Source organism: Agelaius tricolor, unplaced genomic scaffold (genome assembly GCF_023055355.1).
Source record: "Agelaius tricolor isolate 1412-34295 unplaced genomic scaffold, bAgeTri1.0.p SCAF_9, whole genome shotgun sequence".
Lineage (NCBI taxonomy): Eukaryota > Metazoa > Chordata > Aves > Passeriformes > Icteridae > Agelaius > Agelaius tricolor.
In genome coordinates, this window is record NW_027269269.1 from 43,912,963 (window position 1) to 43,938,786 (window position 25,824).

Sequence of the window (25,824 nt, forward strand, 5' to 3'; positions counted from 1 at the left end):
AAATATGGCAGTTACTTGGGGAGATCAAAACTGGGGACAGTACCCACATGAGGCCCCCTAAGTGTCAAAGGGAGGCGAACAATCCCTTCACTCCATTCCCTTTTCCAAAAACTTCATTTCCTCTGTAAGACTTAATCCTGGTATTACATCCTTTCCACAGTCCTTACTATCTTTTCACAGGCAGACTTTTCTTATTTCAATTCTGCATTTTGCTTAACTTCACTTGAGATACAGCAACAACAACAAAAAAAAAAAGTAAGGAGGGTCCGGGAAATGGGTTTGGTTTCTTCTTGATAGCCTTGTTAACCAAATTCAGCTTTGCACAGCTGGATTTCCTGGGGCCAAAAAGCCCAAACAAACAAACAAAAAAACTCGACACCCAGAAAACCACCCAAGAATTCTGAAGCAAACCCTCTCGACCTGTAATTAGAGGGAATATACCCCAAGTAAGCTTCCTGTTCTTACTCACAGGTGCTTTCTCCATCCTGTCTGGCAGAGATGACTTCTGCTCTGCAGCCCAGGGAGTGCACAGTGACCAAGAAGCCCCAGAAGAAGTACGGCTTCTTCCTGCGGGTTGAGCAGGACACGGCAGGACACATCATCCGGAACGTGGAGCGCGACAGCCCGGCCGACAGGGCTGGCCTGCAGGATGGAGACAGAGTGCTCAGGGTTAATGGTGTCTTCGTGGACAAGGAGGAGCATGCACAGGTACAAATCTGCTCACTCTGGGATCCACACCGTGCCCCAGGCCCACAGCTGCTCTGGAAGTTTTTCTTCCGGTTTTTATCGCCCTGCATCATTCATTACCCAGCACGGGCATGGAATGTCTTTGGGATGCCTCCCTGTGGTGTTTGTGAGGGTCCCCAGGATGAGGTGAGAGATGAGAATCTGACTCCAAGTTCTCAGAAGGCTGATATATTGAATTATCATATCATATGATATTATAGAATGCTATACTAAAACTGTACTAAAGAAAGAGAAAGGATACATCAGAAGGCTTAACAAGATAATAATGAAAGCTCATGACTGACTCCTCAGAGACCCACAGAGCTGGACTGTGATTGGCCATGAAGAAAAAACAATTCCCATGGAAACAATCAAACATTCACCTGTCGGTAAACAATGTCCAAGACACATTCCAAAGCAGCAGGAGCAGCAATCAGAGAATTACGATTTTCATGCCTCTCTGAAGCTTCTCAGCTTCCCAGGAGAAAATCCTGGGCAAAGAGGATTTTTCAGAAAATATCATGGTGACATGTCCCTAGTGCATGAACAGGGGGTGAGACAACAAAGGCAGTGGACAGTGCAGCTTCTCCTGGGGAAAGCTTTTAGCTCCATCACTCCAGTGCCTGCTTCCATTCCCTCTTGTCTATTACAGGTGGTGGAGATGGTCAGAAACAGCGGGAATTCCGTTGTGCTCCTCGTTCTGGATGATGCCTCCTATGAAAAGGCACAAAAGGAGGGAGTGAACTTGGAAGGGCTGGGTCCAAAGGCATCCACAGGCCAAGAGCAGGAGCAGCAGTGCCCACCATCCACGGCCACTGCAGCTCCACAGCCCCGGCTCTGCTACCTGGTGAAGGAGGAGACAGGCTACGGCTTCTCCCTGAAAAGCACAGAAGGTGGGAGCCTGCAGAGAAGAAACTGGAGATTCATATAACTATAACTATAAATATATAAATATAACTATAAATTTGGCTGCAGGGACAGAGGCTACCTCAGTTAACACGTGGGAGTTAGCAGGGAGACACAAACTGCTCTTGCTAACAGAAAGGGAGTGAGAAGTAGCAGGATGAGTTCAGATCCATCTCCAGAACATTTCTGTACAGCATGTGCAGTGCAAGGTTTTCTGAGGACCATGCTTCTCATGGAGTGGAAAACAGATGAAAAAAAAAAAAAAAAAAGAGAGAGAAAAATAATAAGCTATTTTCTGCTTATTTAAGCCCACTTAACAAAACCAAATTTACAGTCCCTGCTCAAACACTAGATACACACTCAATGTGCTATGTTAAGTCCTGTTCCATTCCTAAAATCACCTCAGGAATCAGCACATGAGGTTCTAGACAGCTGTAATAAACGCTTTCCCTGATTTTTAAGTTAATTCATTTAAAAAGAAAAGGATTTTGAACCTTTTCCATATATGCCTTTTTTCCAAGGCCAGTCAACGGAAGAGGGAGGTCTTTTGGAAAGCACCACCTCTAATGAGCCCTCTAAAGGGTATTTTGGAATGCAATATAATTGAAGGACCAAACATAGAAGGCTTCCAAACACAGGAAATTATTAAATGTATAAAATCACATAAAAGCAGCTTCTCTCTTCAAAATGATGGGGGGATAGAAGGGTGGGGGGGAATAGGAATCAAATCCCTTTCAGCTATGTTAATCAGCCACTTTGCACTCCTGGTAGAAAATTAAACACCATTTTGAGCTGCAGATAGTGAGCAAATATCTCCCTCCACCACTGAAGGGATTCTTCCAGGCCAGAGTAAGAGACAGAGGAGGGTCTCTGTGGAGGGTCTGTGGTGCTCCTGTAGTCTCCATGCAAGCAGGGGCCAAGAATCTCTGAGGACATCAGTGCTGAGTTTCCTTAACTGCTATATTCAGGCCTGTTGCAGTGACTTACCCTGTGTAATGAGTTTTCATTTATTTTAGGACAGAAGGGGTTGTTCATAGTAGAGCTTTCATCACAAGGAGCAGCTGCAAAGGCTGGTGTCCAAAATAACGATCGCCTGATTGAAATCAATGGGAAAAATGTGGAAAATGACACCCACGAGGAAGTGGTGGAAAAGGTATTGATTTATCTTCTGTTCTGGCCTACTTTCACAGCAACCTATCAGGGTTACTGAGGAGGCCAGGCTGGCTGATTTAAGCACTTCACAGTAAATCTTGGGAGCTGCTGTTCATGTAGCACCAGCACATCAGCGTAGCCCTCTGCGCTGGCTCTGTTATCAAGCAGCTTCTTGAGCTGCCTCTCAATGAACACTGCCATCAAGACAGGCCAAAGGATTTTCAATAACACATGTGTACTGCTGCCAGGAACCCTATTCAATAAATCCATTCCCTAGAAGTCCTGGAAATGCTGCTAATGGCAGGAGAGCAAGTCATCAAATGTGGTTTCCAAGGCAGGAGGAAGGAAGCCTCTGATGATACAGTCAGCGTGGAGCACAGAAGATTCCATGATTTTAGACAGTAGTCCCCTTTCTCCTGTGAAGAAGTCCAAAGCTCATGAAATTTACTGTGCAAGTAATTTCACTAATTGGCTGCAAAGAACAATGCTAATGAGGCTTCCAGCTTTCCGCTGCTGGCACTGCTAAAACGCAGCTGGGGCTGAAGAGATTTCAGAGAGCCATGAGACTCCAGCATTCCAGCAGCATTCAGGGCACACAGCGAACTATGGAACTGTGCAACACCGGGTTTCTCTGAGCTACTGCAACACCAGCAGCACAGTGACACTGGTTAGGGTGAGTAAAAAGAGCACCCATTAGAATAGAGAGGACTATAAGAGAAGGACAGGCTTGGAGAGGTTGAACAGACAGAAAAAAAAACCTAACCTCAGAATCAGTAATACAGGGAGACAGAGGAGGACCAAGAGTGACAGAAACTTGACTCGTGTCACTGTAATCTAAAATAGTGGTATAGATAGCACAGTAAGTCTATATTAGAGAGTTCCACACATAGAATAGCCAAACACTCTCTACTCAGGCTCCCTGGATTCTACAGCACTGCATGCCACTCCCATGGCCCTACAGGTAAATCCCTACGCATCAGGAACACAGTATGAAATACGGAAAATTTCCTCGTTCATTACATGCCCTTGCTTTTCTTGTAGTCCAGATTTCTGGCTGGAGGGGGGAAAAAGAAAAATCAATTTACAGTAGCATGACCTGGACTAACAGCACCCAGACTCCACTATGTATCAGTGCACCAGTCACCAAATATCCCCAATTCCCACGTGCTGTTGAAGGGGTGACATCTGAGACTGTACATGTGCTGTCACAGGTAAAGAAGTCTGAAAATCATGTTATGTTTCTACTTTCAAATGAAGAAACAGACTGCTATTTCACAAGTCAGAGGATGGCACTGAGCAAAGAGAGCGCCAGCCTAAGGTTGCTTCCCCTCAAGCCACGACTTATTGAGATCCAGAAGGGGAAAAGCGGTTATGGATTTTATCTACGGCTGGAACAAAATACTGGTGGTAAGATCCAAGTTAACACCCAGGCCATGATATTTGCTGTACCATTGCTTCCTATACGATGTTTGCAGCCCTCATTCTCTTTGGCTTCTTGCTGGCCATCTAGGAGAAATCCTCAGGGAAAACAGCCTCAACCCAAGGTGCAATTCATTTACATTTGCCATGCTTTTTTATGTCTTTAAAACTCACCCAGCTCTGCCTTCACAGCAATCTTTCTCCCCTTCTTATCTCAGACCACGTAATCAAAGATGTTAATTCTGGAAGCCCAGCAGCCATGGCAGGTCTAAAGGACAATGACATCTTAGTGGCTGTCAACGGTGAGCGAGTGGATGGGCTGGATCACGAAAGCGTAGTGGGAAAAATTAAGCAGTCTGAGGAAAGAACCTCCCTGCTGGTGGTGGATAAGGAAACTGACAGCATGTACAAACTGGTAAGAAAACACAAACCACTGCCAGGAGTTGGTAATTTATCACAATGAAACAGCCAAGCTGCTCTGACACTTTTTCAACTGGCAGGAAATGCCTAAGAGACACCTGTATGCCAGCAACTCCACTTACACGGGTGCAGGAAGTCACTTAACACCCAAATCTCTGGCCTCTTCCTGATTTTTATAGACACTATTGCAACAATTCTAAATTCAAACACATCACAATAAAAGTTAAGGTTTGCTGTTAAGACATCAAATTCAGAGCAACATGACTGTGTAACCATTTATAGATAACAAATTTCCCTTCTCACATAGATCAAGACTGTAGTTTTCCAATCAGAATAGGGAAGAATTCTTCACTGCAGCGAAAGTCTGAGTCATTAACAAAATTTCAAACAAAATATGTTGAGCATGAGAGCCTGAAACAGATTTCACAGCAGAAATTTATATTTTAATGTAATTTTGTCACTTTTTTCAGGCCCAAATTTCCCCTTTCTCATACTACTACAAAGCACAGGCTTCAACCCCAGCTAAAATGGAGGAAAGAGTGGAGTTGCACACTGAGCAGAAAGTGAACCACAAGCCAAGGATCTGCAACATGGTGAAAGGACCTAATGGATTTGGCTTCAGTTTAAACATGATCAAGAACAAACCTGGATTTTTCATCACTGAGGTACTAATGAAGAACGGGGAGCAAGGAGAAGCTCAAGCAGTCTGTTGGGCAGATCCTCCCCTCCATCCTGCAAACAAATGCAAGAAAAGCCACAAAAGTCTCTTTTCCAATGTTCTCTGATCAGAGTTAGAATTGTTTAAGTCAGACTAACATTGTTGGCCCAAGATAAAAAATGAGCACCAGAAAACATTCCTTCTTCTGTTAGACATCTAGAGGGAAGGAGAATTCAGCTTTTGCATAATTTCTGCTTTTATTCATGAGCCTGGAACACTAAAATTAGTATTTTGGTCAGAATTGGTTTTTGCTGTAGAACAGCTTCGTTTCAGAGGAGATGCCTTTGCCCTAATTCTACCCACCTTCTCTGAATTCCACAGCTGGTAAAAGCCAAACTCTTTCTGCCCAAATTACATCTGTAACTTCAGCTTTCTGGAGAGGAGGGGTTCCACTCATTACTAAGGGACCTGTGAATTGTACTAAACTTTGAAGTTATTGAACAGAGACCTCCAAATAGTTAGAAAACTTTCTCTACCTGTCTTCATGGCTCTACCATGCCACATTCCTATAATGTATGTCTGTCAAGATCAAGAAACATCTTAAAATCTCAAACTGATGGGCTCCATGTTTATTATGTCTGGGCCCATTGCCCATCCCAATTCTCCCCTTCCCCATGCTTATTTCAGCATCCTCTAGGGAAAGCAGCAACTCAGCTGTTCGTGCATCTTTCCAAGCTTCCTGCCAAGAGCCTGCTTTGAACTCCCCTCTGCAGGTACAAAGCCAGGGAGCAGCTGGCAGAGCAGGTGTGGAAAACGACGACTTCTTGGTGGAAGTGAACGGAGTGAATGTGACCAACGAGTCCTACGACAAGGTGGTGGCAAGGATCCAGAGCACTGGGGACACGCTGACACTGCTGGTGTGCAGCAAAGATGCTTACAGGTACTTCCAAGGCCAAAACATTCCCATCACAGCCTCCATGGCAGAGTCAGACACTCCTGAGCCTCCTGCTCACACAGAAAACCATCCAGCAGAGCCAGAGAGGAACTCACCTGAGCCAAGGGAAAGGGTGAGTAATCCTGCACTAGGCAGATGCTGAGGGATCACACAGGGGATAGAAAAAACACTTTTTTTTTCAGGTAGTGAGTTTTTCAGACCTAGAATTGTTAACTTGAGCCTGAAATTTTGCAAGTTATTAAAAGGAAAGCTGTTAATTATCACAACATCTCTTCTTTTCCCCACAAGTAAAACAGGTGAGTATCTTTAATGCAATATTAAATCACACAAAGAATGCACATACAAGAGATTTTATGGAACAAGATAATCCAAATACAGTAATCCCAATGATGGGAAACAGGCAATACAATTGTGGCAGTGGAGGGGAAAGTGCTTCAATAAAACAAACAGTGCTTAAACAGAAAACATAACCAATGTTTGTGAAAACCACATGAAATATTTCAAAATGGATCCCTTTGGAGAAGGAACAGTAAGTGATAGGTTATGACATTTTCTAGGCAATGTGCTGCTTTGAAATTATTTTACACTAGAAAGAATCCAAAGCATGACTAAAGTCAGAAAAACAAGAAGTCAGAAAAACTGTTCTTGAAAGAGTTTAAACCTTCAGTGGTCAGCCTTAAATATTAAAATGCTTATTTTCTGATCATGCAAAAGAGACAGACAAGGTAAGACCAATTGTGTTTCCCATTTATTTTTCATGAGCCTTGCCTGCAAGTTTTTTCAAGAATGTCTTAGCACCCAAGCTGCATTTTGCAGAAGTCAGCACTACTTTTGTGTTCAAATTGTGCAGATATGGGAATTCAACAATAGAAACCCTCTATTGAACAAAATTCTCTGAAAATGTACTTAACCAAAAAAAACCCTTCAACAACAAAAATGGTATTTGTTGGTTCATTCTGTCATCTAAACAAGTGTGTGATTAGTGCAGATGAAAACAGGAGTCTGCAACAGTGCAGACTATCAAACATGTTTACAAACTGAAAATAATCACAACATCTTTGTTACTCCTCTGCAGGCAGACTCATCCTCCTCCTCCTCCCAGTCAGCAGCCTCCACAAGAGCTGACAGTGACAACAGTGATGACACAAAGTTGTGAAGAGACAAAACTATGCCAAGAACAACAAAAAAGAAACCTGCCAAATCTTTTCTTCAGTTCTTCTTTGCTATTCCACCTCTCAGAACTTGGCTGTTCCAAGGAGTACCAGAACCATAAAGGACTGCAAAGCCTTGCTGCAATAAACACTTCAGTGTAACTTGCATCCATCCATTTAACACCCTGCAACTGCTGCTCCACTGGCACAATTTCTGCCTTGTGGAATGGGCACTCAGTCACTTCTGAAAAGGCCTAAAGAAATGCAACTTATAATTAAATGTCCTGCAGCAGAAGCTGGAAATGTTTTATTGATTTGTAAGCATCTTAAGCTGTTATGGATGAGCTCTTAATAAAGAGCAATTGATTTCTGCCCATTTCCCAGGAAAAGGAGCTCTCCAAGGCCATCACCTCAATCTCTGTGGCATCTTTGCTTACAGCAGTACAGCTGCTCTGAAATGGCATAAGCCCAGCTACCCTGTGCATTATGATCCTTTGTCCTGCTAACATTGCAGAAGCTTCCTTTGAACATTAAGCTAACTTTGTAACTCACAACTCAAGATGTTTAATCTCTATTTTGTCTCCTCTGCATACAGGTGTGGATGTAATTCAGTCATGCATGTTTGTCTAACCCCAAGTCACCACCATGTTGTCCTGAATGGGACACAAATGGTTCTGTAATACTGCTGCTGTGCACTTTGCTTCCTTGCTGTACACCAAAGACAATACAGAAATAAATTGTTTAGAGTGGTTATTTTCCCCCCTCCAAATCTTACTCTTACCACCTACAATTTATGTTCCAGAACAATTATAAAACAAAGCCTGAGAAAGTGGCCATGAGAACCTAAAAGTTTAAATCACAATAATAAAATTCCTAACATACAATGTAAACAAGGCATGGCAGTGGTCTTCAACTTAACACTGAACTCTACCAAAGAGGAACCCAAAACCTCAGTTCCACTTTTGCAGAGAGAGAAAAGAAAGTTGACACTCAGAAAGAGAAAGCAAATCTCCAGTTCCTAAGGATAGTAGGTAGTAGTGATACACACTACATACAGAAATGGAGTTCTCTCCACTCCACTCCTGCTGGAACTGCAAATCCCAACCACCTTCTGGCTCAAATCCAGCCAAATCTTTGGGACTGACAAAAAACAACCGTGACACTCGCATATTACAAAAGCTTATTTAATTCCACAGACTCAAATATTCAGTTCCAGAACTGCAGTCCTCCAAATCCCAATTATAAGTTGATTTTCGAAAGAAAAATCACATTTCTCGGTGCCTTCTGTGAAGATGATGTTCCAACAGCAGGAGGTGCTCCCTCAGCCAGCCTACCACACAAGCTCTGACGCCACTGGATAGTGGTGTATCCAGCATTGCTTTTATTGCCTGGCAATTGACTGTTTCAAGTTTAACACACACATCCCCATCCCTTCCAGCTGTGGCACTGAACAAAATGAGCCACAGAGCTTGATGATGACACGTGTGGAGGTTCAAGGGGCCAGAACACACAGAGCAGTCCCGTCCCATCAAGTCCTGCAATGCACAGGAGCTGCAGCAGCGCGGCTGACAGGACACAGAGCAGTGCAGTGCTGCAGCTCTGCCTCAGAGGGCCATATGCTTTTCTGGGGCTTGTTTGTGTGCTAAATAGAGAAAGAGGATACTGGAGAGGGCACTAACTAGGAATATCACATCGAACCAACGGTGATAGAAGTTGAACTGGAGCTCTCCCAGGACCTCGGTGATGATGGTGCGGTATTCCGGAGGCATGCTCATGCGGATCAGCAGCACTGACGACACAAAGTACATTCCCTGCAAGCCAAACCAGGGACAGCAGTCACTGCCTCACCTGGGCCTCTGGGCTAACAGGGCAGCACACAAAGGTGCTGCCATGTGTTCAAACACACACGAGGTGTGCGTGCAGAATTGCACGTGGGTGTGCCCGCCATTCTCCATACTCACCATTATCTGCGCTAACAGCAGAACAATAACGTTGGAAGACTTGCTGCTGGAAATGGCATAGAAGAACTAGGGAAAAAAAAAACCAAAAACATTGGAAATAAGCAGGTAGGTTAGTCTGATGTGCCTTAGGACAGAGTGAAAGGTACACATTGTTCAATACCTTTTCATCTCAAAATACCCCATCAAAACCATGCATTCTAGAGGGCTACCTATAGACTACTTTCATAAACCTCAAATTTTCATAAACCTTTCATAAACTTTCATAAACCCTAGTCTGCATCAATCTTCCCCAGCCAGCTGCACCTTGTGTTAAAAATCACAAAACAATACAGAGAAGTCTAAGCATAGGTACCAAAGGCCAGGTGAAGTCAATGAGTCACATGTCTGTTGAGTTAATGCCTTTCTGTCCCACCAGCAGCTTAAATTAAGTAATGTAAATGCTTTTAATCACCATCTCATCAACCTTACTAATAAGCCTTGGCTACAGCAGCATTTTGAACCCTTGCTTACATTTAGCATCTTATTTAACATCTAGATCCCTTCCTGACAGAGACTGGGGAAGTATCCTGCAAAAGGTATTCTTCCTACCTTCCTCCCTCTGCAAGAATTTATATTCAGATATTTAAATATAAATACATATTGAAAGTTTATACAGTACTTGCTCCATCAAAAGGTAAAGATCTGATAATGAATTTCTCTGTGTAAAACCACTCAAGAGTCCTGGTTCTTACCTTTGTAAGTGTGATTAACAACCCTCTAATAGAGGTAACAATGATTATTCCAACAAGAATAAAGGAAATGTGCTGAGACCAGAATTTGACCTGTATCAACAAGAAGAACACAGTTAAAACTTTAACATTAACTTCATTTACACCACCTTGTATAGCTGCCAATTCTTCAGGGTCTTTGTCTCTCCTAAATGTACAGATATCTATTGTAGACAAGGTTTATATAACAGACATTTTCACAAATGTATTAGCAACTGTTACTCCAAACACAAGAGGAGATTTAGTTTATACCAATCACAAAGAACCCCATTTTCATAGATTATGTAAATGACAGAACTATTTGCATAAAGAAATCAAAATTACTCTGGAGCTGAATGTATTAATCTAAGCAGATTGTCTAAAGTGCTTCTATTTCTCCAAAACAAAAAAAAAAAAAAAAAAACCAAATCACTGCCTCTCTGGCAAGACCACAATCCCATCTCAGCATAAAATCAGTGTGAAAGCAACATTCATGGTGCATTTTCCTTTCCTCCTTGATAAGTCAAAAGCCAAAGCCACATTCTCAGGGTCTATCACTTTCTTCCTAGCAGCAGGATGATTTTATTTAGATAAGATATGAATTGCTGAAAAGGCTGCAAGAATTAATAAAAGCTCACATCAAACTGGATTCCCAGGTAATTTACAGTGATCTCAATTCCTCTTGTGACTGGATCAGTCTTCCCCACACGGTCAAATACAATATTGATGGTTGCCTGCAAGAGAGATGGAGTTACCTTCAAGCAAAAAGGCAAAAGCATTTCTCATTCTCACAAGTGAGGCTCATTGTACTACCAAGAAAAGGCAGGGGGTGGTCAGATTGCCAAAGGCAGCACAAAACACATCCATGTAAGAATTAGTGGTGCAATGCTATATAGAAAAAGCCAGATCCAGAGCTTTACTTCAATCAAGGGCCAGTTTCCTTCAGAATTTCTGGATTTTAAAGAAACTATAGCATTACTTAATGAACTGCATGCATAGCATAATCTATGCAGGGTGTATTTGCATACATCCATGAAAAAAATGAAATAAAACATTTACATACCATGAAGATTTTCCAGACACAATAGACGGAGAAAAAATAACCCAAAAAGTTAAAGTATTTTCCCTGGAAAGTTTTGGAATACTCTATTCTCTCCTGAAAATACAAAATAAGGGAGAGGGAGCAGAACATTAAAAAATATGTCATTTTCACAATCACCCACAACATAAAATTGTAATGTAGCACCAACAGTAGCAAACACAGCCCTATCCTTCTACATATTTCAATTCAAATGTTTCTGAACTCCTAAGTGTTAATCCATAAGCTTGTAAATAGTTACAGGGACGTGGGGCAGACTCAAGGATAGATCTGAACTGTCATCTAGCCCCAAAATTAAAGCAACAGATCCTCACTCCACTGCATTACAACATTTCACCATTTACCTATGGAACAGGTTTCAATTTCTCATAACCATGTACTCTTTCAAACTACTCTGACCTCCCAACACCCATCTAGGCAGTTATTTGCTGTGTACCTTTGTTGCATGCAAGTCAGCAGTTTCCAGGAAAAGCTGCCGACTCAATTCTTCCAGGGCATCCACTTCTTGCTGGATAAGGGACAGATCTGGCAAACCAACATAGTCAAGGCTAGAACACATCATGAATTCTTAATTAAGAAAACATTCCCCACCTTCAGCTCAAGGGCCACATCTAATGGTCTGGTGTCTTCTTACACCCAGATCAGCTTTGTAATTCAGACTTCATGGTCCTTATTAAAACAGCAAGAAAGAAACCTCAAGGATGAACCTGATGCACACTACTCCAGTTTAAGGAGGTAGGCAGGACACAGTATTTAGGCTGTCATGCAACAAACTCTTTATTTCTTTGCCTGGGAAACACATCACAGAATAGAACCAGAGCTCTCAGAAACTGCTGCTCCACTTTGATCAGTGTCCCTTGCAACTGAAGTGCATCTCACAAGATGTCATCTCACATCATCTTCATGAACAAAACTGCTGAGTAACTGCTGCAAGAGATTAGTGATTACTATGAATAGTCTGTCAAATAGCCAAATTCTGATTTTAGCAGCTAGTGTGAAAGGAGAGGAAGAAGAGTCCTCAGCCTCAAATATGCAAAATGCACTTCAAGTGGTCTGACAGAAATCATTGGTAAGCAACTCTGTTAGAGAAGGACAGACCCTTGTCATTCCCAAGAGATTCCTTCTACAGGAACTGGATGATCTTAAGGTCCCTTCTAACCCAAACCATTCTATGAATCTGGTGTTTAGTGTGTAACTCTGGTGTAACTCAAACCATCTATGAATTCTATGTGTTAAGTGTGCACAGCAAGTGTCCCCTAATCTGCTGTACACCTCACCCACGGTGATGCAACAGAACTTTTATAGAGCAGGGCAGAAACATAAAACTTCTGCCTGTGTCACAGTAAAACTGTGCCCCAGGCCTGGGCAAAAGGTCAGACAGTGCTAAAGAACAAACTTCCCAGGAGACACTAGGCTTGAAACGTGCTGAAACACAAATGCTTTGTGACTGTCCCAACTAACATCCTACCTCTCAAAACAAAGAAAGCTGGATCCACCTCCCAAGGCAGGTGCCAGCATGCAGATGAAGGATACTTTCACTGCCAGGAACAGATGTTGTAACACTTTTTATCATTCCCCAGAAGCCAGTGGGTCTGTTATGCACTTCTCCTCTCTGGAACATTGTCCTGTGAGCCACTGCTATCCTGAAAGAACAGAAAACACAAGTCCTTAGGAATATAATATTTTCAAGAAAAATCAAAACAAGAAAAAAGGAAAAAAATCCACCAGTTTCTTAGAAGATGCTGTTAAACTAAATTCACCAAAAATAGATGACCCTTTTTTCTTCCCCTAAACACCAATCCTGCTACATAAAATTATCCTGATTGGGTCTGGAGTAGAGCCCAGATCTAATCAAGTGAGATTCAATGAGCCATTTCCCAAGTCTTCCATTCAGGATCCTGTTTCAGCTCTAAAGGATTTAAACCCAGTTAGACATTCAGAATTCAAATGGATTTCTGAGTCATATGATTAGCTGCTTTCCTTTCCTCAAACACATGACTGTGTTATCTCAAGCTCAGGAATTAGAAGACTTCTCATGCTCCTGCCTCCCCTTGGACACCTCCTCTTTATCAGGGCAATCCGCCTTTTCCATGGAGCTACGAGCTCTGGATGGTGTGCAGAGCACTCTCTGGTATGCTGCCACTCACTGCTGGCTGCATGACAAGCTGCTGTGAAGCACAAACACACAGATCCATTCTTGGACTGAACCACTGGATGCTCCAGGCCATCTGAACGTGACTCCCCAGGTTAATTCCAACACTCCAGCAGCAGCTGCGTATCGTCCCTCACACTTCCACGTGCACCACAGCATAATCCCCACGAGCACTCTTGGCCTCTGCTCTCCTTCCCTCACATTTCTCCTCACTGAAATTTGTGAGCAAGTTATCCATTCCTAAGCTGACAACTATTCACAGGATGTTCCATGATTCTGTGGTGTTTAGCTCCTTTCTTCTAGCTGCAGCCAGCATTGCTACATTCGGCACTGAGCCCTCTTCAAGGATGTTGATAAGCAGTGTAATAAAAAAAAAAATTAAAAATCATTCCATCATTCCTTTGACATCAGCAAAAGAAACACCCTTAGGGCACCCTACATACAGATAAAAGCACATATGGCCCCAGACTACAAATAACAGAGATCTTAGAATCCTGAGAGATGCCAAATGTAAGAAATGCATTTTTAATCCTTGCTTTCTTCACAGTACACAGATTCCCATGGTCCATCCCAAATGACCCACAGCATTGTAGCAAAAATGCAGCTATGCCCAGGTGAAACACAAGGCCATAGATACACAAAGGCAAATCTTCTCTTTTTAGAGGTGGCAGGGATCTCTGCATCCACACAGCAGCCAGGAGTTCTGGAGACCTGACAAAAAGGATCCACAGGCAAACCCCACACACTCTGTGTGTGTAGATTGGTAATGACAGTGTCTGGTATTTGTGTGTCACATCAGCTGATCTGACTCTAACATGACACAAATGAAGCAATGCCATCAGAATGCTGGCATTTCAAACCTGAGGATTAGTTATGTCACACCTGCAAGAACAAGTATAAAGAATCTGACAGCCTTAGAGGTGAGTTTCCAAAAGGCTTTACTTGATGGTGCTCAGGAAGGAGATAAAAGTGATTCCTGTGCAAAAACCATCAGGGCAAACAACTTTCACAGCTATCTCCTACTGACTAGAAAGCCAGCATGAATAAGGGTTGGCATGAGAAGAAATGTCAGGATCAGCAAAGAAAACAAAAAGCTTTATGTTCTACTGCCTTAGAACTCTTGTGCTCACTGATAAGTTCTGAACTATCAGTAGTACTGAGAAGGTGGCCAGCACATCACTGACAATTTATGGAACTGCAGCATTTACCCTGAGCTGGAAAATATTGCTATTCCCACTTGTTCTGCCAATTACTTGGTTGTGTTTGGACTGATACATATCTAACCTTTTAAATTTGGCTTTACATGAGCAAATAGTCCAATCATGCCAGCCCACCACTCCCTGCCAAATCAAAAAAGAGAACAAGAATCTACAGAACTCAAGCTTCTACTACTTCTTGCACAGTTCTGAGACTAGTTTGTTTTGTGGTTTTTGTTAAGTTTTTTTTTTTTTTTTAACAAATACATGAGTTTCATTATAATTCCCAAGTGATTAATACATGGCTCTTCATAATAGTTGGGAAGTTGCCATATTCAGAAGATTTCCTGGCCATAAAGGCATGAATGTGCTAGTTAGTTACAAGCCTCTGGCATCCTGACTTTTACCCCAACACCACTCTCCCTGGACCAGAGATCCAAAAAACACTGCACAAAACAAAAGAGCAGAGTCAGAAACAGCACTGCACAGTATCTTTTAACTGTGGTGCTCTTTTAGAGTGCTTCCAGTCAATTAAATCAATGAAACCTCAGTAATTAAATTCTCTCACTACTTACCATCTCACACATGACCACAAATACAGAGTTAACAGTTGTTCACCACTTTACATTTTCAAAGGGGAAGGAGGTTATGCTTTAGCTACACTTCCATGAGCTAATACTCATCAGCAGATATATACATGGTGATAAATTTGGCTATGTTAGGCTATCTAAAAGCCTGCACACGTTAAAAGGTTCCATTGAAACATTAAGGCACCAAAAGTAAAGTTTGGGAGACTGCTGTGTCAGACAGTCACACCTTTGAAGTAACTCCAGTAACTGGATTTATTCTGCACTACTAGCAAGACATGAAATATGTAATACTGATATGAAATATGCAGACAAAAGTATTTCCAATGTAAATGAAATTACATTATTTCTGAAAGTAGTTTTTTTTTTTAGCTTGGGGGACATGGAATAAGCTAAACCAATGCCAGCAGAGTTCTGCTGGCACACTGGTGTACTACAGTATATCCACATTAGCAGTGTTTTGCAATTCTGCAAAACTTAACCAATATGAACCTTGCTGTTTGCAAGAATATAGCTGTGTCCCCACCAGCTCACTACCCTGCCTCAGCTTTGGCCAGGATCCACCATATGTACAAACCCCTTTCTGCCCTGAAACCACGAGTAAGAGCCAGCTGTAGTGGCCTAAGGGTCCCTGACTCAGCAGGAGAGAAAGGTGCCCATCCTACAGATCAGCTGTGCTGCCAGCAGAGTGTTACAAATGGTCTTGGAAGCCTAATCTGTGCCACTGCAGCCACAAAGGTGTGGTTTAGTGTTTAAAACAGTCATGTATCAGGCCAGAACAAAACACCACACAGCTCAACCCAATTCAGATTTCAAGAAGCATCTTACACCACACTGACTGCAAATCCTTGAGATAAATAATTTCGTGCTACTGTTGTCCTCTCACCTTTTTTTCTTGCTAACAATCATGTCCATAGTCTGAAGGAGTCGTCGCTCCAGAGCCAGAATATCTGCATCTGTCACATTCCTGCAAAATAAAGACCCCAGTTAGGCCTGCTGCCCCATTTCAGAGATGTGCACATGCCTATGAGGCAAAGAAAAGCCTGTATAAGGGGAATGTGCAGCAGCAGTGGAAATGGTTCTAGCATGCAGACATGACAACAGCTAGATTCAGAAAAAAAGTAACAAAAAAACTTGAAACAATGCCACAGGAAAAGCAAAAAATAATCTCAAAAAGCTGGACAAGTATTTCACAGGGCTGAAGTTACCTGAGAAAGTAGGACATGTAAGTGTATGGACAGTTGACAGCCCCAAATCCTGACAGCAAAGCCATGAGTGTCACCCCAATCACACCAACACGGCTGATGAGCTGTTCTATAGACAGGATTCCTGAGGGAGGGAAAAACATGGCATCAGCAACCTTGCTCTTTTCACTCTGCTCCACACTTGGTGCCTTCCTAACATAGCAGAGAGCTGCTTAATTAATCTGACTGCCTTCCCACTGCAATGACCCCAGCTAACAGGAAGGACAGACAGGGAACTCCAGCTATGAAGAAACCTAAGACATACAGATATACCTAAGATATACAGATATGTGGAGAGGACTAAATATCAATATTTTGGCCCCAAACTAATAAAATTTGCCATTTGTCAAGATGGGGACCGAGATCTTCCACCAGGCACTATAAAGAAGTGTCTTCCAGAAAAACACTTCTGCAATTATCAGCAATTATCACCAAACCTGTTGGTCCTGGCAAACTGGCCTAAAAGCATCTGAACCCCCATCCCATTAGAAGCGACCCCTCCAGATCAGATACAAGCTGTGCTGGTAGGACAATGGGGCTGGGAAGCTTAAGCTGCTCCTGGCTGTTCAGTGTTCATCTGGCTGACACACACACATTGCTGAGGTGACCACCAACAAGGTCTCCTACCTGAGCACCAAGTGGACTCTAAAACATGTAATTCAGCATGATCATCAAGCCTGTGCTGTAACCATCACCAAGGGCTGCATTTATTCTTAACCACAGACCTCAACCTGCCTTTGCAGGACACAGTGCCATGTGTAGTAAACACCACTCACTTTTTAGGGAGCTGGTTATAGAGCAGCTGCCACACACAGCACATTTAGAGCTTACACGATTGCAAAGCTGAGATGGCTGAGCGCCAAACCACATTTCATGCTTCAGAGAAGTGGAATGAATGATGAAAACAAGGCAAAAAGACTTCACAAAGGGAAACTGAGACACCCAGTCATGTGCAGCTGCACAGAGATTTACAGGAGCTACAGAATGTGCTACAATACACTGGCCTTTTGCCCCACACACTGTCAGACTGCAGCACTTAAAACAGAGGTGCCTTCAAAATGACATGACGTTCCACTGGTTGGAGCAATGCTTCCCCACGAAACTCACACATAAAGGGAATGAATGTTCCATCAACTCAGACAGAGGTAGGAGCTTTATTAGAATATTGGTGTGTCATTAGGCATAACCTTCCTTCTACTACAAGCTCCCAAACTCAGGTTTGTTAGGTAAGTTACAGTAAAAGGGAGCCTTTGCTCAATGCTGCACCTCTCAGCTGCAGGACACTGCCATCCTCATCCTCATCCCCACCTGCCTGAACTGGGTCACCACTCCCTGATGAAACCCACAGCAGCCGTGTCTGTACATGCAGGACAGCAGCACCCCAACCATACAGCAGGGAACAAACATGTGGAATCCTTTGCTCTAACCTCATGTCTGCATCTGCTAGGATAAGGCACTGTAGAACTCTTAAGTGGAGGCATCACACCCCGTAAAGTACAATTAAAAACAGAAAACAGCCCACTACCCATTCTGGAAATCTGCAGCTGTTACACAGCCTCCCAGAACCTTTTGGTGACCTGAAGAGGATTACCCAAACCCCACGGCTAAGTTTTTCCATTGGATTGTTACATTCTGCCAACTCAAGCACCTTCTGCAGCTCACAATGGATACAAGCTTTTCTTGGCAATGGAACACTGGGTAAAGGGATCTGCCCTATAGATCAGCAGCTGGATTTCGGAGGCAAATGACAATTGCAAAACACAGACACACATCTTCTCTTAGGAAACTTCCAGGATCACAGATGAAAGGGTGAACAGACCCTACACCAGTTGGTATCCCTCAACTTCTCATGTGAGTACAGAGTCAAGCAGCTTCCCACAGAACAGAAGGACTAAGTTGAGCATTTTGTACGCAAACACATTCACCAATTTTCGTGAAACTGACTGAACTTCACCTGTTGGGAACAATATCCAAACAATTTTCCAGTGCAGGGGAAATAGAAGGGCGATGTAGTTACACAGGTAACAGAGGTGACAAAAGGTCTGGTTCTAACAGTGTTACAATCCTTCAGCACAGTCAGGCACATGCCAGCTCTGTTGGACCCAAACTAGCCCAAGTGCACACAGGATCCTCACACTGAAAACACTCATGGCCACAACAGAGACACCCAAGCTAATTCTGTACACAAACAGCTCTGGCATCCAGCAGGACTTACCAACCCACACTCCAGTCCTGTGCAACTGCACAGCCTCTGGGCTCAGGCACAGCAGCAATCTGTACCAAAGCCAGCACAACTGCCAGGCCCCTTGCTGGCCACAGTCTGGAGTTTAGGCACATGGCTGCGTTTGGGACACAACTGGACAGCCACTTGTGCTAAACTCATCTGATTTCAGTCACAAAAAAGAAAAATCTGACTGAAAAAATGTCAGATTAAGGATTGGTTGATGATCTGCTCCTTAAATAAACTAGGTCTAGTCTCCACAACAGAAAGAAGTGAATAAAAATTGTGATCAACTTTTTGTGGAGATAAAGTTTCTGTGTCCTCAAAAGTACACCATGTCCTTACATTACTAGGTTCAGTTAGAACTTACTTCCTTCAAGTTCTCCTGAGGTACTGAAAGAAAACTAATGAAAATAATCCAGATGTATCCACCCATTTCTGTCAGTCTGACAACCTCCACATTACAGATTTCAAAGCAGAGCAGACCCTCAGTTCCAGGAACTACTTTCTACTACTTTCTTTCTAGTCACAACTGCAGAGCTGAGATAATAACAGCTCCAAAATAAAAGTGAAATAACAAAGCCTATTTGCAGGAAGGAAGAAATCAGCAAGAAAATGAAACTCACCATGTTTTGGGCTGAGGATAGGAAACGGATCCCCCAGCTTCCAGAAGAAATACATGAACGTCAACCACACAACACACGCAAAAAGCAGTTTCTGTCTGTGCACTAATGGAGAGGAGAAAGGGAGTGTTTAAAACAGGCTCTTCCTTTAGGGCATTTTATAGCTTGCAACATTTCTACATTGATCTAAATGCTACTTTGAGAACAGGTGGCCAAAGCAGGTGTCACCTGACAGAGCTACAGCTTGCAACGTGCACCCCCTCACCTCACACAAGGCTCTGCTGTCCACATGGGACCACTTCACTCTTTGCCATCTTCATGGCAAAACCATATATTTAATATTCCCAACCTACATGCCTAAGCTTCACACAAAAGAGTGATGTGTATCAACAGCTCAAGGGTTAGTGTCCATTAGCCCATGGAAGAGGCCTCATCCAGACAGCAGAAACAAAACCAGCAAAACTAATTTACTGAGCTTTTCTGCTTCAGAAGTGATTTATTGAGCTTCTCTGCCTCATTTCTTTTGCCCCCTAGCAGAAAAACACAGCCCTGCCAAGGGTTGCAGAGTTTGGCTGCAAGCTTAAAACTGCAAAGGAACAAATCCCAGTAATACTACTCCAAAGTGCTCAGCTTTCTGTTGAAACCCATGAAGAAAAGCAGCATTTGCTGGGGTCATGTGAAGCATTTCCTGACTGTTCAATGAATGGTTCATGATAAAGCATAAAGTTCCAAAGAGAAGGTATTTAGCCAGAACAAAACCAGGGCAAGGAGGGAGGTACAAGGACAGTAACCAGAATTATTTCCCATTTGTATTCCTAGTCTCAAATGAGCAGCTCCCCTGCCACAAACCAAGTACTCACATAATCTGATATTGCTCACAACAAAGTAACCAATGTAGAAGGGCACCATGAAGATTAGGATGAGCAAAATAACACACAGGTTCAGCTTCCAATGAAAATATCGAGAGCTGAAATAAAGCCAAAATACTGATTAGCACAAAATCATAATACAACCAATTTCTCAAAGAAAATTGCATGTCAGTAAAATCTTTCCAACTACATCAAGCAATGAACAATATTGGCTTAGCATATAGAATAATCTGGATTTTTTTTTATTAGGGTAGATGAGAGGGAGTTTTTTTGTTTGGGGCTTGGTATGGTTTTATTTTTAAATACAGAGGTCAAGAATGTCTATTTAAAACTAAATAACTATCCAGAAAACCACACTGGGTCTTTTATCAAATACTGTATTTTCTATGGTGACTAATGCCAGTTGCAGCATGATTCATGTGACTGACTGCTCATCTAGTTGAACAGTAAATCAAAACTAAGTATAAGCAGTAATTAATTTTCTAATGAACAGCTGAGTAAAAAAAAGAGCTAATTCATACTGAAAAGACTAAAAATATTTAATGTTGATAAGTCAGCATGTTTCATTTCAGAGTGAATTCTCATCTGCAAGACTTTGCAAAGCAAGGTTTTATAAATACATTATTACAGATGAACTTGATGAATACTCCTCTGACCAAATTAGAGTAGTCAAATGCAGGTCAGATTCATCTTGGCTGAACTGACCTTTCACTTTACTTGAACAGAAAAATACATGTCCCCATTCCCAACATTAACTCTTATCCTCAGGGAAGCAGAAATGACAAGGATCCTTGTCACTTTTTCCTAACTAATTCAGAAGCAAACATTTTCATCTATACTGAAGTCTAGCCCTTTATTGAGGCTTATAAAAGCCTTCTCCTCAGTGACGTCTCTGGCTACCAGCCCCACGTATTAATAACATACAGAACTACCATTACCTTTCATCAGTTCTGTACTTCTTGCCTTTCAACCCCTTTGACTGCTCTCTTATACTTGTATGATGAGACAGAGTAAGAAGAAATCCAACTTAGCCTCTACATGCTATTGTTCTATCTTCTCTTTCCTACTGACTTCCAAAGATGACAGTTTTTAACATCCCCTTTATGTAAAAGTCCTCATCCTATTATCAAGGGGGGATTCACCTTTGATTCACAAATCCTGTATTGTTACAGACCTAGCTTTGACTCCACAATTAGCCTCACATCTTATTCACTCCTCTGACCACCAAAGAAAAACCAGTGCTTAAACATTCTGTAGTCTTTAGCATCTGAAAAGTGCTCTTAGCATGATCTGAAGAGTTACAATACTTCCATAAAAGAAATCATTTCTTTTAACTTCACAAATGGAGACCTTGCCCTAAGGACCTAGACCAATTGTTAATAGCAATTGCATGGAAAATTGGAAACTTATGGCTACTAGCCCCATGCTCTGTCGTATAAACAAATGTTGCTGCACAAACACCTTCACTGAGCTGCTGACAGTTTTCTCCTTCGATTTCCCCCCACCAAGACTAATCCATTAATTTAGAAGTTAGACTGAAGATGCTGCAGAGCACAAGGCAGGCCAGTCCCCAGTGGGCTCCCGGACTCACCTGCTGTTCAGCACTCCCAAAATCTCAAAGATGATGAGCTCAAACATGGTACAAGAGAAGGCAAAAGTCACAGAGAAGATCACCTGGACCACATACTGTCGCACCTGCAAGGCAGAGAACAATCCAGAGACATCAGGCACTTCCACTTCTGGAACAGCATCCTGATACCCCTCAGATAACAAAACAAATCACAAGGTATGATGGCCCACAACTGGGCCTCTTGCTTAAAGGCACCAAGCCCTTTATCTGCCAAAAGCCTCTTGGAAAACAGAGGGCAAACTCCTACACTGAGAGAGCTCTTTGATACTAACCTTAGATTTAAAAACACAATCCACATCAGAAAAACTGTTGGGATCTAAATTTGGCTTGCATTTAAACTATGTCTGACCCAGACTACAATCTCATACTCCACTACGGATAAGAGAATGGCATTTTTTTCCCATCCAGTCCTCACAACCATTCAGCTGCAACTGACACATCTCACTGAGTTTAAACTTAACCACTGGATTTGATTTTGTCTCAGAAATTTCAGCTTATATAAGGTGGGCTTACCCACCTTTAAAAGGCAAAACAGTTCCCCCAGTTTCCTTTTACCCCTGCATCTCCTGCAGATTTCTTTTTATTTAACAGTAGCCAGTATGGAAACTTTCAGTGGCCACAGAAGAACCTATTTTCTCAGATATCCAGTCTTTCAAACAGAAGCACAGGAGGAAATTAAAAAGAAAGTAACTGCAGATAAGAAGAAAGGGATTAAAGAGAGGAGTAAGTCTAAATGCAGTTTTAAACATATTTCTATAATTGGGAGTATTTTTTAAGATACAGACTTGTAATGAAAGGCTCCTTCTCACCTCATAATCCTTGAAGAGCTTTCTCATGAAGAAGAGCCACCCAAATCCAAAGAACAGCACCTGCAGAAGAGATGAGGCATCAACATTTGCATCCTGCAACTTGCCAAACTCAAACCCACTACACTGCTGACTGCAATCAAACAAATGGAAGGAAAACAGCTAACCCAAAGCACCCAAGATCCACAAAAGATTAAAACTTGGCACAGTACCATGGAAAAAATAATGTTTTACATATCTAAGTGTAGCAGATACAAAATGCTATGGCCTTAAGGAACACCGAATCAAGACAACAGATTTTGGTTTTCCCAAATTCTCAGAATTCCTCAGTTCCTGGCCTGCCAGAATCCTTTGCACTCTTGATTCTTGTTATCTACAGAATTAAAGGCTGAGTTTTTTTACAGGAAATACAGAAATGGAGGCAAAGCAAACACTTGAATACACATCTTCTAGGGATGAGTAAATTTTATAAAAACATCTGCTCTTTCTTGTAGACTACAAGTGCCTGTGAATTTTTGTAGAGGTCTTTACAGTACATCTGATTAGACACTGACACATTGTCAGCGTCTAACAGAGGTGAAAGATGCTACAAGGATCTCTAAGGTGGGGGAAAGGCAGTGCTGAATGCCTCAAACCACAACCTGGAGCTGCAGGAAGCCACATGGACAAGGCAGGAGAAGCAGAAAAAGCCAATAACACTTTGCATTTCAGTGGTCATGAAAGGACATTACAAAATTTGTTGAAGTTTCTTTAAGTCCAGAAGGGATCAACTTAATATCAACTATTTTGCAGATGACTTAAATGAAGTAAATACAAACTGAACAAGGTGGCTAAAATTGCAATTACCTGTCTTCAGAGAGCAAAAGGGGACTGTGTTGTCAGGCCTCCCGTGGGTAGTCCCATCTATTCCTCATCAGACTGAAAGGGAGTGTAATGATTTAAAAGAACCCAAGCAAAAAGAGAATTCAGGAAACACTCAGTGTTTTTTACAGAAGTAGCTTTGTCCAAGGCAAAGACAAAATTCAGCGTATGTCAGACACCACGGAATAAAGTCAGCGTATCTCCTCAGAGCACATGGAAAAGGCCAGAGCTTTCTGCCCACCCTGCCCTGGAGAAACATTCAAAAGGCAAAACCAAAGGAATTGTTGTGGATAACTGCCCTGCACATCAGGAATAGCCACAGTGGCAAAGGTAACACACCAACATGATTTACAGGCAAGGAGTACCTGGAATGCTGGGCAAGAAGATCAAACACAGCTGCCTTGAAAGAACAACTGAAATAGGAATGAGGTCGAATGAGTGATTTGAAACAGCTGGCAAAACTTGTTTGAGGAGGACTTCAGACTTTAAAGCAGCTGCTAGCAAAAAGGAAAGATATTTCACAAGCCTCCTATCTAGGGGTCATAAGCTAAATAAGTATGATAAGCAAATGAGATCTGCATCATGTAATTCCACATTTAACAATGGAAAGGAGAAAAAGGTAGAGACAAACTTTTAAAAAGAAGTAAAAGATGAAGAGCTAAGTAGGTAGAATAATAACCAAAACCCAAACAAGATCAGACTCCCCTTGTGTTATGGACTGTACAAAAGCAAAGAAAGACATTTTGGTAGAAGTTCACACTCTAAGACATTGCAGGTGAATGTGACATGCAAACTCAGCAAAATCTCGAGCATTTGACAATTACATGTAGCAACACATCTAACTTGGTACTGTTGAAGGTAATGAGAGGCTTTAAAGCTGCCATCAGAAATGAAAGAAAAGCTATTAGATAAGTTAGAGCTCAGAACTCAAAGCGAAAAAAAGTGGGAGGTTTTGTTCTGGGTGAACTGTTAACAGTACCAAAGCTATGCTCTAACCCTAACCCAAACCCTAACCTTCAATCCACCAAGAGTGGAAAAGCACGTTGTAAGCAAAAATCAAAGCATTATCAAATGGGAGGGCATTGTTCTTCTAAGAGACAGCCAAAAGCTGTCCCGAAAATTGCCAGGAATGAGGGCTGTGCACTGAAGCCTATCTAAGACAACCACCTGCTGCTGAGAGGGCCAAGGTTCCTCTTCCTCAGCTCATCCCTCATCACTACAGAACCAAATTTTCACACCAGCTCAGCAGCTTAAACCAGACCCCTCTGCGATCCACTTAAACGCATTTTCATCCGGTCCAACTGCCCAGGATCAGCCTTGCTGACAAACACCAGAAACAAACCGAGCACTCGGTGGACACCAGCAAGGTGAATTTCCTTGTCCGTTCCAACTAGAGACATTTAAATTTACAGGAAAGCGGACCTCGGTTCTCCTGCTAAAGTTTAAATTTGAATTTAAATTTGAATTTAAATTTAACTGGGCTGGGCTCGGTCCGGCCCGGCCGCCCCCGAGGGTCCGCGCGCCCCCCGCGGCACCTCCCCGCTCCCTCGCCCTTCTGCCGGCCGGAGGCGCCGCGCCGCAGCGGCGGGCAAGGGGTGGCTACCTGCGAGGTGAACATGATGCTGGAGTCGATGAGGAAGCTCATGGCGGCGCCCAACGCTGCCCGCTCCGCCCCGCTCCGCCCGCCGCGCTTCCGGCTCCGGTGGCGGCTCTGCGCAGGTGCCCCGCCCTCCTCGCGGCGGGGGCGGGGCCACGGCGGGGAGGCTCCGCCCCCTGGCGGGCCCGGCCACGGGTGGGGAACATGGCGGTGCCGCCGTGAGGGGGTGGAGCGGGCACCTGAGCCCTTCGGCTGCCCCTGCGGAACTCAGCTGCCCTAAAAGCCGCGGGAAGGGCACCCGCTGCCGGCCGGGGGGCAGAAGGAGGTGTGCGAGGCACAGATAGAAGGGCAGGGTGAACACCGAGCTCTGAGGGGGACAGGGACCTGTTGGAGCGAGTCCAGAGGGAGCCACCGAGTTACTTGGAGGGATGGAGCACCGCTCATCCCTCCTCAGGCTTTCCTCAAAAGGCTGAGGAAATTGGGATTGTTCAGCCTGCACAGAGACGGCTTAGGGGTGACCTAATTGCAGCCTTGAAGGGAGCCTGCAAGAAAGATGGAAAGGGGTTTTGTACAGGAGCATGGAGTGCCAGGACAAGGGGGAATGGATTCAAACTGAGAGAGGGCAGGTTTAGATTAAACATCACAAAGAAATTCTTTACTGTGAGGGTGGTGAAGCACTTGAACAGGTTTCCCAGAGATGTGGATGCCCCATCCCTGGAAGTGTTTAAGGCCAGGTTGGGTGAAGCTCTGAACAACCTGGTCTAGTGGGTGATGTCCCTGTCCATGACACTGCGTGATCTTTAAGGTCTCTTAAAGACCCAAACAATTCTGTGATTCTGCCATTT

At 43.1% G+C, this 25,824-nt stretch overlaps 2 protein-coding genes across 3 annotated transcripts; one reads left to right on the forward strand and one right to left on the reverse strand.

The window, feature by feature from the left end:
- Window positions 1-451: 451 nt before the first annotated feature.
- On the forward strand, window positions 452-7,392 carry PDZK1 (PDZ domain containing 1). The gene is made up of 8 exons (XM_071433732.1): window positions 452-708; window positions 1,379-1,619; window positions 2,649-2,785; window positions 3,996-4,191; window positions 4,422-4,618; window positions 5,094-5,288; window positions 6,055-6,348; window positions 7,312-7,392. The coding sequence occupies exons 1-8, from the start codon at window positions 499-501 to the stop codon at window positions 7,390-7,392; spliced, it is 1,551 nt and encodes a 516-aa protein (XP_071289833.1). The 5' UTR covers window positions 452-498.
- LOC139593085 (Golgi pH regulator) lies at window positions 6,509-25,117 on the reverse strand. Of its 2 annotated transcripts, XM_071433731.1 has the most exons (15): window positions 24,986-25,003; window positions 23,368-23,439; window positions 22,525-22,584; window positions 21,677-21,780; window positions 20,077-20,183; window positions 19,220-19,321; window positions 16,337-16,457; window positions 16,015-16,095; window positions 12,727-12,836; window positions 11,630-11,718; window positions 11,158-11,250; window positions 10,733-10,828; window positions 10,080-10,169; window positions 9,349-9,414; window positions 6,509-9,198 (listed from the first exon to the last, which is right to left on the reverse strand). In XM_071433731.1, the coding sequence occupies exons 3-15, from the start codon at window positions 22,549-22,551 to the stop codon at window positions 8,992-8,994; spliced, it is 1,293 nt and encodes a 430-aa protein (XP_071289832.1). In that variant the 5' UTR covers window positions 22,552-22,584; window positions 23,368-23,439; window positions 24,986-25,003; the 3' UTR covers window positions 6,509-8,991. The 2 variants fall into 2 exon arrangements, with proteins under 2 accessions (XP_071289832.1, XP_071289831.1); XM_071433730.1 differs by lacking the exon at window positions 23,368-23,439 and having other exon boundaries at window positions 24,986-25,117.
- Between the last annotated feature and the right edge of the window lie 707 nt (window positions 25,118-25,824).

What these genes read in the sequence shown, in the direction of transcription:
- PDZK1 (XM_071433732.1), top strand. Translation starts at nt 499, where the DNA reads ATGACTTCTGCTCTGCAGCCCAGGGAGTGCACAGTGACCAAGAAGCCC. An exon ending in CTGGATTTTTCATCACTGAG is followed by an intron (nt 5,289 to 6,054) that starts GTACTAATGAAG and finishes TCCCCTCTGCAG; the next exon opens with GTACAAAGCCAGGGAGCAGC. An exon ending in CACCTGAGCCAAGGGAAAGG is followed by an intron (nt 6,349 to 7,311) that starts GTGAGTAATCCT and finishes ACTCCTCTGCAG; the next exon opens with GCAGACTCATCCTCCTCCTC.
- LOC139593085 (XM_071433730.1), bottom strand. Translation starts at nt 25,027, where the DNA reads ATGAGCTTCCTCATCGACTCCAGCATCATGTTCACCTCGCAG. An exon ending in TTGGGAGTGCTGAACAGCAG is followed by an intron (nt 20,184 to 21,676) that starts GTGAGTCCGGGA and finishes GCTTTATTTCAG; the next exon opens with CTCTCGATATTTTCATTGGA. An exon ending in TATCCTCAGCCCAAAACATG is followed by an intron (nt 16,458 to 19,219) that starts GTGAGTTTCATT and finishes TCCCTCCCTCAG; the next exon opens with GAATCCTGTCTATAGAACAG.